The sequence below is a fragment of the Pteropus medius genome, unplaced genomic scaffold (genome assembly GCF_902729225.1).
Source record: "Pteropus medius unplaced genomic scaffold, Ma_sr-lr_union100, whole genome shotgun sequence".
In the NCBI taxonomy this organism is placed as follows: Eukaryota; Metazoa; Chordata; class Mammalia; order Chiroptera; family Pteropodidae; genus Pteropus; species Pteropus medius.
This window is the reverse complement of record NW_024349141.1, coordinates 1,978,068-1,993,678: the sequence shown is the minus strand read 5'-3', so window position 1 is coordinate 1,993,678 and position 15,611 is coordinate 1,978,068. Positions and strand designations below refer to the sequence as shown.

The window sequence follows — 15,611 nt, the reverse complement described above, 5'->3', positions numbered from 1 at the left end:
TTATTGCCTTCCCAAGCTTGTTTCAGAGCCTTTAAAGTCCTGCAGGATCCTGCTCTTACTCCTCCTCAGCCTTCGTCTTCTCCCCTAAACAGCTCATCAAGCTTTGCCGGGTTGGCCCCCTTATGCCACACTCTTTCCTGCCTTGAAATCCTCATACGTGCTATTCTTTCATTTTGAACTCTGTCCTCCCTTCCTCCCCAAATCTTCAAACAAAATGATCACTCCTTGCCTAACTACTCTTTCCATTTCTAACCTACTTGTGTTTTCTATGGTTCTATCAAGTTTGTTATATTTAATTCTCATGTTCGTTTCACCATAAATACAAATTATAATTTAGGTATTTATTGACTGCCCTCCCCCCTACCTCAGTGGGCTAAATCTGTGAGAGGGCCCGAGCAATGTGGGGAATGAACTGTTGAATTCCTTGGTGTTTAAGTGACCTACCTTGGAGAGACCATGAATAGTTGCCTACACCTTACCAAACTCCCTAGAAATTTTTATTTTTGGGGAGGCAGGAAGAGTTAGGATCTACTTAAACAGATAGCAAATGTAGAGGTGAAGTAGATAATTTGCTGGCCAGAGCTCTGGGGAATAAATAAACATCCATAGGCCACTGACTGGCTGAGATTTAAGTGGTGTCAACCTAAAAATCTAGGAGGCAATAATTGAACAAAAAATGTCTGGGATCAAGATACTTGCAATTCAGGGAACGCAGAATCAGGCGGAAGCCCAAATAACCCACCCTCACCCCCCAACAGGAGAGAGACTTGGGTTTTTATGCAAGAAGGGGAGAAAGATGAGGTAAGTTGTATTAAAGAGGAGTTCATTAGTGCTAGATGAGGTAAGGTTAGATCTGTACTTTATAGATTGGCTTGAGATTCGAAACGCTGGGTTTGTACTTTGTCAATTGGTTAGTGATTCAGTCATCAGCAAAGTCTAATTTCATCAGTCTATGCAGGATATTCTTGCTCTTAATGATTTCTTAGAATGTTGGTGGTTTGGTCCAGTCATGTATAGCAGTTCTAAAATGGCTACTCCAGCTCTGTTTAAATATGGCTTCGCTCATATCATCTTTCACAGTGGTCCTAGAAGACACAGGTTTCTGGGTTTACTAAGCCATTCGTGCTTGTTATCTTGAGCGAAGGTGTGTGTGTCATGTTTGGAGTGCCCTGTGCATCTGATCCCCAAACCCAGCACTTAAGACTTGTGCCTACAACGTGTTTTCTACCATCTCCTATGGTTTGGAGTTTATCTTGGTGAATATTTTTGTCACCATGTAGTTCACTACATCCAAGTTCTGGAAATGTGATTAACGTGTTCAGTGCTGGCACATTTTGCTAGGGTTGGTAGATGTGCCGTGATTTTGAATTGGGCGTCCAACAACATTTAAGTAGAGGGTTTTTTTTCCATTTTTTTTTTCCTTAAAAAATATCCGTTTTATTCAATATTTTTCATTCAGTATTTCATGGAGACTATGTATATATAAATGACTCAACTGTTTAAGAGACCCAAGTTATGAAGCTTATCTTTTATTTCTCAGGGATAAACATTTATTAGGCAGTTACAAAATTTAAACAAAATTTAAACAAAAGAAAATATGAATAAAGAGAATTTATTAATATATCACTTTGTTTCTCTAACTCAAGTTGTAACTTAATATTTATTTTTGTGTGAATAGAAGGGACTTTTTTTTATAGACAACCCATGTTTGTATAATTGTAATTGCATATACTGCACATCATGTTAGAAAAATCACTCTTTTTCTGTTAGTGCTATCAGAAAATGATTTTATTTTAGACAATTGCCAGTAGTTGTGGTAAGAGTAGACTAGACAACTACTTTCTTTTGAAATTGCTAGGTTTTCAGTTTGCTGAGACCCATGTAGAAACGTTTTCATGTGTAATGTTTATTTACTTTTGAGCGGGTATTTTTCTAATTCCTAAAATTCAGTTTTGTGAAGAGTAGTTGTAATATAGTGTCAATTGTATAGGTTTGAGAGTAATATCTGGTTCAGGGCTGTGTGTTCTTAGACAAGTTACATATCATTTTTGAATAATTGTACCTAAGTTACAAAATACATGAGCCATTGTATTGATGGTACTTTTAATAGTGCCTCATAGGCAATAAGTGAGTTAGTAAATAACTTCTTATTGGGCCAGGACATGGATGGCATACTCAGATGGCTGGCAGGACTAGACAGAAAATATCGAGGATCAAATGGGACTAGGTGGGGTCATGATTCTGCTTTAAAAAGCTAGTCACTATTCACATGGCATATTGTTGCTATTTGGGAACAAAGTGCAGTTGTCGCATTAAAAAAAAATACAAATTTGAGGGCTCTCTTCTGGATTTTCCCATGTTGGTAATAAATTAAACACACATACACACATATGCATACAGATACATTAGATGAAACAAGACATCTGGATTGATGGTTGTTTTTAGCTTGGTGGCCATCAACCAGTATGCAATCCCTAATCTGGATTTGCCAGTTCTGTTGATCGTTAAGGATTCAAAGAGATGACAGTTTGTAAAATCAGAAGTACAGATTTGTACCAAGTGGCATTACTGCAACATTATCTTTGTCTAATGCTCGTTTTCCCAGCAATATTATAAAATCTAGAAATATGATTTTTTGAGAACCAAACAGTATTAAAATGGATTGGAAGGGTTGGTTGATTTATTTCTACCTGATGTTATGAAATATTTGAAACCAAGAATCTAATTCTTTTTTAGGAGGGTACCTCTGAGGAAAAGTGAGTAAACTGTTGTGTTTTTTTAGATCTTCATTACAAATGTATAAGGAACCCCTGTATAAATCTGTTTACTCAGGGTATCTTTTCTTGGACCTGTTGGGAAATATGTATTTTTATTTCTGAAGTTTTAAAGCTATGACGTAGTTCGTTGCAGAGGCTTAACTCTAATTTTTTTTGTATCTTTTAGTCCTGTTTTGTTTTTGTTTTTTAAATAGATTCTTCCTTTTGGAATCAGTGTTATCTTAGAGTAAAATAACAAAGAGTTCAGTATTTTGCTTCTTTCCTTAACTTAAGTCATTTTTACAAGCCTGTTTTGTGTCCTTTTTCACACCTAGGATACTACATTTGCTGTGTGATTCCTTTTTCCCTTGAATTGCCTATAAGTTTAAGCAATCTATTTTACTTAAAGTCATGGCTCTATATTAGGTCTCTTTATCATTTCAGATGATGAAAAAAAATTTTTTTTTTTTAGTTGAGACAATAAGTGCATTCGAATATGATGAAATAGGTTATTTCTTGTAATATAATCTCTTGTATTTGAGGTTACCTCAGTATCACAAACAACTAGAGGGACCATTTTGTAATGAAGTAGTTACAGAGGAATGCGCTTCTTGATTCTACTTTTTGGGACACTCACTAAGTACATTTTACTACAATTAATTGAAAATACAGGCACAAAGGAGATGGGGCTGATTGGAATATTTAATTACGTTAACTATAATTTGATACTTTTGCCCATTGTAGGCACAAAAAAAGATAAAGATTTATTCATTTTAGACTATTGTGTGGATTTTAATGTTCTTAAATGCTTTTTAAAATTTAGAGAAAATTATGCTTGATAGCAATTTCACCATCCTTGAGGGATCTTTAATTAGTTTGTTGTACGAGCAGCTATAATAGTTATAAACAACATGCTTAACTGCTCTTCATTCTGGAAATATGCATTCTGGATTTGAAAACTTGGGTGCCTATTATTTTTAGTGGGCTTATTTTTGGTAGTAACTATGGCAGAGCACTAGTACTCTCTATAGGAGAGCTATCCATCCATCATCCCAAGTAATGTTTATCCTGGCACTAGGAAACCAGAATTTTTTTGTTCTGATGTTTTCAATTGTGGATGGAAGCTGAACAATTCTCGCAGTCTTCTAAGTCCTTTGGAATGACCTAGAATTGGACATACAGTTAGAAGTGAAAATACATACCCTCAGTGTCACTATACTCTTTTGCTTTGAGCACAAAATGTGCGACCATGTCGTAGATGGAACTTTGGGGTGTTCTCACCATAGACTTACTGGTTTCGCCTCAACATAACCTCTGCCATCTGACCACTTTGTCCTCTAAGAGATCATGACATAGCTGAATCAATGGACATTGTTGGTTTAATATGGTAAGAAGAAACGAAGTATGGGGGATTGTGGTTATTTTGAAATGCTTTTAGTGACCACATGTCTTCGTTTCTTGGTGGGGGCCTCAGACTTCCATTAGATATCCAAATGCCTATGTAAACGTACCACTTTTGTTGACAACGGTAAGACATTAGTTGTACTCTGTAATTTCAGTTCATGTGTTTGCGATTTTGGAAGAAAAATACTTGCTATCAGTATATTACTGCTTTTATATTTATCCCATGTAGATTCAGTGACCCTTCTCTCTGACATTTATGTCAAGAATGTTATTTGATGTCATGTTTAGAGGAGCTAGTCTCATCGTATGAAAAATATTCAGCCTGCAAATTAACACAGGAGAGTTAACACAGCTTGAAACTTTTTGCCCCACAAAGCAAAATTTCTGTGAAACCAAGAGGAAGGGTAACACAGAATCCTCCTGAAGATTACAGTTAGGGTAGCTGGGACACACATCTGCTCTTATGTTCCCAGAATAAAAGCATTTCTTGTTATAAACTATGTCCAGTGGCTCTGGGAAATTAAATCATACACCTAGGAAACAGTTTTGTTGATATCTTCAGTAGTAGGTAACTCTCAGGGTATTTTTATAGGAAAGGATTGGGCCTTTGGTCTGGAAACATTTTTATCTTTTTCACTTCAGGCTGGAAATGAGGTGTGCCTATGGAAGTTCTGAGAGGTGATAAAGTTTATGAAAACCCTCAGATGAAAATACCTGTCACTCATTTAACTCTCTACATAACAACTAGATTCCTCTTGCTGAGTGAGACGCAAGCATCGTTGGCTAGTTAATGCTATTGGTTTTGAAATCTCCACTTTCATCCTCTCAAAATTGAGAGACTCAAATTGTCGTGGATGATGGGAATAGCCGGAGTTTTCCTTTTTAAACTCATTTCATTATTACAGTATCCAGTCCCTTTGAAGGCTGCCCAGGTTTGATATTCCTCATGGCCCAGATTTGTTAGCGACATGTGTGTATGTGTGTGTGTGTGTGTGTGTGTGTGTGTGTTAGTTAAACTTGCAGTAGAGATGACCTCTTTGAGGAGGAATCTGCATCAGTGTACACTACTGGGCATCTTTTGTGTCTTCTCTACTGGTTACATCACTGTGGTCCCAGTGCTTTGAAGCATTGTAACACCACTAAAAACCATTCTGAGCTTTCTGCTGACACACAACTTCAGCTCCGTAAACCATAATGGGTTTGGTGCTGTAGAAATTGGTAGAATGTATGTTTGCATAACACCAACTCCTCCCTCTTATTAGTCACACGATAATTATAGGCAGATTTGCAGTTATTGTCTATTCTGAACAGTGAAACTACATATTTTTCATAAGCATGCTCCATTTTTAATTGTGTAATTAAGTTGCTGACATAAGCAAGTATGCAATTTCACATTAAGGTAAGGATCCGTAAAGGCATGCATTTGCATAATTTAATTTTCTGCACAGAAGATATTGAAAATCAATAGCATGATTCATAGCCTTACCATATCATTGCCATGCCACTGTTGGTTGGCTGTTTGAGTTTAGAAGAATACACAGAGTATTCGAATTGATTGAATTTGGTGTGCTGAGTCTGCATCTTTCCTTGGGAACCACAGATTGTTTCTTTTTTTGCAAATCTCATCTCACCAATAAAATATGAAGTTGCTTAATATAGTGGGTATACCTTTTTGATTGCTGTTGCAGTAATAATTTTTAAAAGTTATTTTTTAAAAATACCTTGTCATACGATTAAAATATCTTGGAGACTTATGATTTTGTTTTGTTTCAAATATGCAAGTGCCAGTAGTACATGATTATGTTCTTATTCAGGGAAAAATAAATCACACACTACTGACATAGATGATGTGAAATAAAATGGAAAACTAAATATAGTCATCTTTAATGAATAGTTTATATGTTAAAAAGAAATCTGGTGCCAGAATGATAAAGTCCTTTGCTGACTTGTTCATTTTTGAGTTGCTTCTCTTAAAGAATCTTAAAGAATTGTTTATCATGTACTTGGGGTCATTTCTTCCTGCTTCATGCTGTAGATACTTGTTGTTTCTGATAGATGGGCAGTGCCTAGAAAGTGAGACAGTAGAGGAGAAAGTCATGTTTTTATTTGCAGCTTATATAAACACAGACATATGCACACACGTGGATATGCATACTCTTACACCAAACACAGACATTATTAATGCCTTTCTATTGTTTATATATTTATTTATTCATTCAATCGCTCACTAATTATTGAACACACTCCATATACAAGGCTCCATCGTGGGTGATAGGTTGAGAGTTCCTCATCTCCAGGGAGCTTAGAGCTCTTCCTAGGCCATGCGGCATGCCCTTCGGAAGCAAATTTTCCTGCCCATTCTTACCTTGCTGTGTACAACCTACATTGTACCTCAATACTCTTGGAAGTAAAATGAAGACAGGGTTAACCCACCTTCCTTGGGATGGCGCTGTCCCCTATGTTACATCTCGTCAGTTAGTCTGTATATAGCAAAAGCATATCGCTGATCTTTGTCCCAAGTTGAGCTGCCTTTAGACAGGCAGTTCTGCTGCTCAGCTCAGACTCCTTATACCACAGTGTGATGTATATGGATAGCTGGGAAGGTATCTGCTTTCTGGGGTATGGCTTTCATTACTTTGTGGTGTCAGGGGAAGACCTCCTAATAAGCATCTCCCTTGTGTCTTGAATTTAATATATCTCTTTAGATTTGCTTTTTCACTAATAGTTCAGCAGCTCTGGGGAGCTGGCAGATGTAAGACCCCAAAACCTATGGCCTATATCCAGTCTAGTTAAAGACTCGGCGTTAAGGTCTACTTCTAAGTACTTGGACGTTTTCATGTTTACTTGATGAAGCTCTATTGCTTTACTTTCCCAGTAGGATGGGTTATGAAGCTGCCAGCATGGAAGCTGCTCCAGTGACAGACACTGCTGGCAGCCTTTGTACCCCTTTGCCCAACCCTGACATACTCAAAAGTTCTGCAAAATGGAAAGTACCTCCTTTTCAGGAAAAAAAGATTGGGGACTGGTAGTGGAGATTTTGATACTAGATAACATCTTTTGTAGAAGGTTATAGGAATTTATATCCTTGAGGATAACCTCATTTCTTTTTTACTTTGATACCTGGTCTATTTGTTTCTCAGTTTTCTGGCTAGAATTTTGGCTCAGTTCAGATTTGTGTGTCTAAATTCTGAGGTTGACACCACACTGGGGTGATTTCTGTAGCAGGCTGCTCATTCCTGCCCAGCCAGCTCTTCACTAGTGTTAAGACTTAGCTTGTCAAGTTATAGGTAGGAGGGTAGGAATTCAGAATGTCAGAGCCGAATGAGAACCTAGGTCTAGCTCACCAGAAAGTTTTGTGCTTCTTCCTTTGGGCTTCAAAAGACAATCGCCTGGAAAAAAAAAATTTTTTTTTGTAAGTACTGATATCTGGGTTCCACCCTAGACCATTTTAATCCCAGTCCCTGGAGCCTAGTGGTTAAGTCCAAGGTAGAGGGTTTTTAAATTTTTCTTTTCCTTGAAGTAGCCAGAGTTGAGAATCAGAGCTGTAGCCCGACAGTGGCCTTTTATGGATGAAGAACTTGATGAGCAGGAGTTGAAGAGACTTGTTTGAAGGTCACCAAGGTCACAGTGTCATTTGGGGATCTTTTATATACAAGAGACAGAAAAGTATGCCTTGGAAGGTAACTGGTTCATGTAACTATAAAGCTCTCATTGGTGTTGGTTTTACGCTGGCTTTGTCTTTGTCTTAAATTTTGTGAGCAGCAATCTTCTATATATTTTGCTTCCTCTGTCTTAGTCACATTTTTGAGCTCCTCTACTAATCTCCTACTTGACCCTCAATTACTCCCTTGAGGCTTCACGCTCCTGTCATTATACCTTCAGGAAGGGAGAAGAATCTCTCTGATTGGCTCATGTCCTCATTCTCAAACCTATCACTGGGCTCAGGGGCATAGTTTACAGTAATTGACTCGCTTAAGCCAAACCAGGCCCACCCCTGGAGCCTGGATGCAGGCAAGAGAACATGGCTCTCCAATCTTTGACTCCTGGCTAAAGGGGTAGGGTATGATGATTACAAAAACACTGATTGAAACAAATTTCCTCTATATTAGCAGGAATTTAAAAGCAACTTTATGCCCTGTGCTGAGTTAGGTACTCTGCTCACAGCAGCTTGTTTTATCTTTATCACTATCCTACAGGGTTGGTGTTTTTATTTCCACTTTACAGACATGGAAATTTAGGCTCAACCACATAACCCTAATGGAAGCCTCATAGGTTACTCTCAAGGTGAAGACACTCTTTACTCAATGTCCTTATACAAAAAGGAAGATTTATTTGGGAATAATTATTCAGAGTGAACTAGCTCTATGATGCATACATAAAAAAGTTTCCCATATGAAAGTTTCCCAGTTATTTATTTGGTATGCTTTAGTATATAAAAAATAAATTGGGAGCCTAGCAGATGAGAAATTTTATTTTCAATTGCTAGAAGCTTAGAATGGTCAACTTCCTGGGGCTCTGAATAGCTCATCTGCAAAAGTGTAGAATGGATTGGATGCTGGGAACCTAAACCTCCATCATATTTTAAAAATGGGTAGCATTTCCCTCTGAAGAGTTCATCTGTGTGGAATATCTTTGTTCTTTGTTCAAGCATTACTTCTCTTAAAACCAGTCTTTGCATTGATGTGTAAGCATAAAGTATATGTTTCCTCATTTTCTTCATGACTGTCACATTGCAACAAAGCTACTGCCATCATGGTGAGATTATTATTATTATTATTTTGACTAATTTGGCATAGACTATGTATTGTGTTTTTCTGGTCCTATCTTAATCTTTAATTGAGTATGCAGTTCCCTAACCATTTTCTTTGCTTTTTAAAAGCACATTTGATTTTGTTTGGGTGCATTTAAATGTTAACATAGACACCTGGGATGCATTGTTTGAAGTGTAATTCCATTTCATTTTGGATTCTGGGCACCTGTGATATTTGTCTTCTTACACATCAGTGCATTCAGGTGTGGGCTCGCAACAAAAGAAATTTGCATCCATGATGGAATGGGATGGGAGGGCTTTGAGCACTAGCTGGCAGATGGAAGCTCTCCATAATGGGGTAGAAGATTGGATTGATTTTGAGTTTTTAGAAAATACATCATTAAGCAGTGTTTCTTTTCTGAGCACGTTGGACTTGGAGGGTTTCAAATTTCGTATCCTTGGGTACAACAGGTGACTATTTGGAGTCCAGAGGATCTGGAGATCAGATATTCACCGTGGGGAGTCTCCTAGGGCTCTGACTGTGCTTTGTGTGGATGCAGAAGATCAGGCATGCTTATGTTTGGGTTTCTGACCTGCTGCATACTTACCTATGTGCCTGGGCAACAGTTTCTATAGTGTCTCTGAGCCTAATTCCTCCATCTATAAGAGATGGAATGACCCTTGCTTTCCGAAGATCAAATAAGGCTGGAGGCTGTTTGCACCTAGGATATGGGCTTCTGCATGTAGTCGGAACCAAAACCACAGACTCCAGGTCTACTAGTTGTATGACCTTGGGCAAGTTATTAACTTCTCTAAGCTTCAGTTTGCATATGTTTGGAATGGTCCCATTATTTTAAATAAGATACTGTATATAAAGTGCTTAGTGCATTGCGCTTCTTGACACAAAGTAAAGGCTGGCTTATTGTAAGCTGTGATTAATATTAATAGTAACCATGGTAATATTGAGTCTCCTGTAGTTGTTTTTCTGTAAAACCAGGAGGTTCTGTTCAGTTATTCCAAGGTCTGTGCTTCTCGGAAGTTACCCAGCTGTGTGCATTTGATGTCTTCCCTTGTCTAGCGGGGTGATGACTTTGTCTAATTGTGGTTCTCCCTGTCTTCCAGCATTGACAGAAGGCTACGCTGGGGCCCTGCAGGAGAACAGACACGGCAGCTCAGCGCAGACCCGTAGGCGCAAGGCTTCCGGGGACTCTTACTGGGCCTACTCTGGTAAGTGACTTGTTTTGACCAGGATCACACAGGCCAGGTAACGTCCTATTAAACTCACTCGAAAGCACGCTTTGAATCACTTTCGTGCCTGACTTCTGTTTGTTCAAACCTTTTGTAGTTCTCTAAAAGTTGAAATATTCTAGCCTGTTTTGCTGCAAGGTTATAAATATCTTAATTTATCTTTCCCACCTGTTTTCTCAGCCTGCATTTTCCCCTCAATTAATTTTCTGAACTTTACTTGTTAATGGGTTATTGTACCAAACTTGTAATTTTCCAAAAGACATAGCCTTTTCTCTCTTTTCAGTGGCTGTGATTTCAGAGAACAGAAAATATAAGGCTAGTCTTGAGCTCATAAATGTCTGCTAAATATTATAAAGCATCACATATTAAATGATCTATTATGCTTTAATCTAAGAAATGCAACTTTATTTTTAAATCAGATCTTAGTTGAATATACTTCAGCCTTCTAATCTATGATATTTTGTAATTATTTTCATTTTTATTTTTACTTTTAGTCTTTGAGTCAGTGAAGAGAGCACTGTTATAACCATATCGAATATTACATTGTATATAATTTTCTTATATTTTAAGGAGAAAAACTGAAGACCTACCAGAATACACAGACCTTTCTAAATTATGCCTCTACTAACTGACAAAAATATAATAGCTAGGTGGATTGCTATTTCTAAAAGATTTTGATGGTCAAAAATATATAGAAAATGTATTGTAGCTAATTAAGGAATGCTTGAAGAAGATAGACCACTCTGGAAATTACTTTGGCACTGAATAATTCAAATTCTTTGTAAGAAAGGGCTTGGAGGCACAGAGTATTAGTCTTAATAATAAATCTATGTATTATGCAATGTTATTGCATACAAAACTGAAAGGTATTATTTTCATACTGATACTCAGGTTCTAAATCCTGAATTCCCACCTGCAAATCCTCTTAAATTTATGTCAGTGTAAAATTTATAGGCCTGATCTTTAATTACACCTTATCTATTGGCTTTTTGCATCCTTTTGTCTATTGATAAATCTGCTGCCCCTACAGGGAGAATAGCCTATCTGTTTTGTTTTGCAAAGAACAGATAGTGATTCTGAAGTCTTCCATCACATCCAGTTTCTTGTGATTAGAATGATCTAATTAGAGCCTTTTTGTCACCATTTTTGATAAATGAAGGAAATTCGGAGATGGAAGCCAAAATTACATATATATATAGCTTCTTGCTAAGAAACCCAAAGTAAATTTATCTTTTTGTACTCTGTGGCTCCAATATCAATTAGGAAGAGGCATAAAATGGCCTGCTATTTACAGTTCATCAATTTAGAATAATAATGCTGTTAGTCAGGAAATTGGAAGTTACATCCCATCAGCATCTCCAATTGAAAATGGCAGTGAAGGAATGAAAGGCTTAAACTTTTCCCATTAGTTATACTTAAGAATGGACATAAGTGGTGCTATCTTTGGGGTGAAGCATTGTTGATGTCATTAACTCTGGTGGACTTAATGAGTTGCCATTTTGTATGTTTGGAATGCATTGTGTCTAGATTTGGGAACCTCTCTGTGGAGGGGCTGAGGTTCGAACTCAAGGGGTTTGGCATGCTTCTCTGTACAGATGCAGATAGTAAATGATCTTATTCTTTGCAGGGCCTATGGTTTCTGTTGCAACTACACAGCTGCCATCTTAGTGCAAAAGCAGCCATAGGAAATACTGGAAAAACTGGCCGTGTTCTAATAAAATTTTATTTATGAACACTGAAATTTTTTTTTTGGGGGGGATTAATTTTAATTTATTTTTCAATTACAGTTAACAGATGATACTGTATTAATTTCCTATGTACAATATAGGGATTATACATTTGTATATCTTCTGAAGTGATCACCTCAGTAAGTCTAGTACCATCTGACACCGCACACAGTTATTACAATGTTATTGACTCTATTCCCTAAGCTGTACTTAACATCCCCATGACTATTTTAATAATTGGCAATTTGTACTTCTTAATCTCCTTTACCTTTTTCTCCTATTCCCCTCAAACCCCCTTCCATCTGGTGACCACCAGTTTATTCTCTGTATCTATGAGTTTGTTTCTGTTTTATTTCGTTTATTTATTTATTTTTTAAATTTATTTTTATTATGGTGACAGTGGTTAATGAAATCTAGTAAGTTTCAGGTGTACAATTCAACAGTAAAGCATATATATGTATTGCACTGTGTATTCACCACCCATAGTTAGATTTCTTTTTGTTACCACATATTTGATCCCTTTTACTCCAACAACCTTCCCTCTTCCCCCCTCCGCCCTGTTCTAACTGATGTTTTTCTTTCTGGAATTGGGGTAAGGCAGTCATAAGAGGAATCCCCTAGAAAGATATGGACTGGTTTGGAAGAACCAGTGAAGTCACTGCTAGGTGTAGTGGAGAAAATAAAAGGAGAAGAAAAGAAGGAGAGAGGTATTAATTGGTAGTATGTAGGCCTCATGCTTTAACATGTTCTTCCTGAAAATTCCACCATATGAGTGGTTGCTTCACACCTGTGGGGGGAGGAAAAATTAAACTTCTTCCTGCCCTTAGAAAGTTCTTCTGGCTGAACTAATAATTAAAATGACATAAGGCAGATTAACAGGAGAGAATTAAGTTTTAATATGTGTGCATAGGGAATTCACATAAGTATAAAAATTCCAAAGACATTAAGGTAAAATGAGATATATATGTCATTCTGGAGAATGGAAGGGGACGAAAGTAGGGATCTAGGACTTCAGAGGGAAGCAAGGCAATTTATAAGGAGACGAAAAGAGTTAATGTTTAGTAAACAAGTGTTTATTGGGCCATCGTGAAATGATGGAACGCAGGAGGACTTTGAGCAAATGGGCTTTGCTAGGTTCCTCTTTGTCTATCACAGGCTAGTTCTTATTAAACTATAGTTTCCTCTGATGGATGCTATCTCCCTTCTTGGAGCAGGTCCTCTCTGAGTTCTTTTAGGCAGTTAGTGGGAAGGTCAAAGGTTTTTCCTGAGCCTTTTGTTTCTTAAAAATGACGAGCTTAAAATAACCTATATCCCAAAAGGGAATGTTGGGGTGGCAAACTATGTTTCCCCTGACACCGAAGTGGTGGAATATCGGTTCTCATGTCAAGAAGATTTGGGTTTCATCAGAGATATTTCTTAGCATTTGACAAATAGACAAAGAAAGAGCAGGAAGGAATAAGAGTTGTTGCCTGTTGCTTTCGGCAATTTAGACCAGGACATTTAAAGCACAGTAGATCAGATGTTGTTGATCTATTAGCTGCAGGTATATACCTCTAGGTATAAATATTGCTTGAAAAGTGGGCTACCACCATAAAGGCTCGTTGTTTGTCAGAGGGAAATGTTTTTAAATTTAGCAAAAGCAAATCTGGCCACTTCTGAAAGACTGGTTTAATGGTCCAGGTTTTAATTTCATGCCTCTAATTCACAGATTTGTCTTTGTTCCTTCTAAGATAATGCCATTGGTGCCTCGAGGACTGGCGTGTGACTAGGCCTCGACTTAGATATAAACTATAAAGACTATAGTTTAAATCTAAGACTATAGTTTAAATCAAAGACTATAGTTTAAATCTAAGTTTTATCTCTTAATATCTTTAAGAAATTGAGAGGGCATTTAATTGCTTGGAGCCTCAGTTTCCCCATCTTTAATGTAGGAATAATTACTACTACTTTGCTCATAAAGTTGTTAGAGGGATAAAATGAGACATAAAGTACCTAATATTACTTCTTGAACTTTTTGACACTATTATACTTTCGCTGCTATTGATATTATTATTGGAATTCTTTTTGGGTTGCTGTGTTTGACAGTGGGTGATCACTAGGTGATACTGAGAACTAAGCAAGCTAAATTCTATCATTCGTAATTCACAAGGATCACCCATTTGGGATTTGGGAATGAGGATTAAGCATACTATCCTCAAGTTCAGGGGTTGGTTGGCAAACTACAAACCATCCCCTGTTTTTGTGAGTAAAGTTTTATGGGAACGCACCCATCCATGTCTTCCTTTGGATATTGTCTTTGGCTGGTTTCATGCTATAATTGAAGAGTTGAGTGGTTGCCACATAGACCTTTGATCAAAAAGTCTAGAATATTATTATCTGGTCCTTTACTGAAAAGATTTGCCAACTTCTGCTTACATTGATACAGCCTGGGTTTTTGAGCAGATGTTAGCCTGACTCATGCAGAAGCGTTTAGAGATTTGGAACATGTCTTTTTTCCCCCCGGCCTTTCATTTCCCTTGAGCTGGAATATCCTCAGCAAGTATTCTAGTTTGCATTTGTGGCCCTGGTTTTGGAGAGGACTTGGGAGGAACAAAGATGGAATGGGATGTGCTGCAGGAGGTGGATCAGAGAGATGAGTGCCTGAGTTACTAGGCTCACTGAGTTGCCTTCGTGTGGGTGGGGTTTGGTGAATGATGCTGATCTGGTTATTATAGTGGTATTTCACCACAGTCACTTTAGAGTTGCATCAAGTATTTGTGCTGTAGATAGCTTATTTTTAGGAAATCGTCACAACAGTAATTCATTAATATTAGTGTAACTTTCCCTTTAGTACTAGCCAAGTTGCATCACCTTGAATAATTCATACATTCTGTTTATATTTGAAATGCCAGAAAACTTCTGTAGGCTTCTCCAAACAATGCCATTGTGACACCTGCAGCTTTAGAACAGAGAATTGGAGGAGCCTGGAGATATGTGTTCTAATCCCACTGTGATCATCTGAAAATTGTTTATCTCTCTGGTTCTTAATTTTGCCTGCCGTAAAGAGGTGGGTTGTAATAGATATGAGTTCAATGTGAAAACATCACGAATAAGATATGCGAAGCAGAACATAAATATATTATTTTTAACTTAACAACAGCAATGTAATTTCAAGATTGCTTTATATCTTCGGATTTATTTTCCTTATACCAAGATGGAGAAGAAGGGGGGCAGACCTTCTTATGTATTTTACATTGATTTACACTGAGGAAAAAAAGGTAATAGTTCAATTAAGAGCATCTCATTGAAAATATTAAACTAATTTCTTTTCTGTTAATTTTACTTAACTAAGACAGATATTTTTCTATGTTACGGTGATGACAGCTCATGAATTTTGGCATTTGCCCAGAACTTCTGTAATTATTACACAAAAAGTAACACATGCTAGATAGGTCATCGTTGCCAGAAAGGGAAATAAGCAAATCTGGAGCAAGTTTAAGTGAAAATTTGAGACATTTTTTATAAAGCTATCTGTTTTGTCTTTTCCCTCTCAAAGACTTGGAGAAAAATGGGCTATGGTTTCTCCTCCTACCCCATTTTTACTTATTCTTTTTGTTTTTCTGCATTTTTTAACCATCTGTAGCTCATGTTTCTTCTGTGTAGAAAGATCAAGGGGAACATTTCTCATTGTTAGAAGAATCCAAAAGTGAGACATGGCAATGACCAGAATTTCTTGCAAGAAGTGTC

The 15,611-nt window shown here is 37.3% G+C and overlaps 1 protein-coding gene across 4 annotated transcripts in view; it reads left to right on the top strand.

Moving 5' to 3' along the window:
- Nucleotides 1–15,611, top strand: part of PTPRG (protein tyrosine phosphatase receptor type G) — a 631,793-nt gene that overhangs the window by 142,608 nt on the left and 473,574 nt on the right. For all 4 annotated transcript variants that reach the window (XM_039880554.1, XM_039880552.1, XM_039880553.1 and 1 more), the window contains exon 2: nt 10,033–10,137. In XM_039880554.1, coding sequence (XP_039736488.1) covers nt 10,033–10,137 — 105 coding nt within the window. The remainder of the gene's footprint in view (nt 1–10,032; nt 10,138–15,611) is intronic.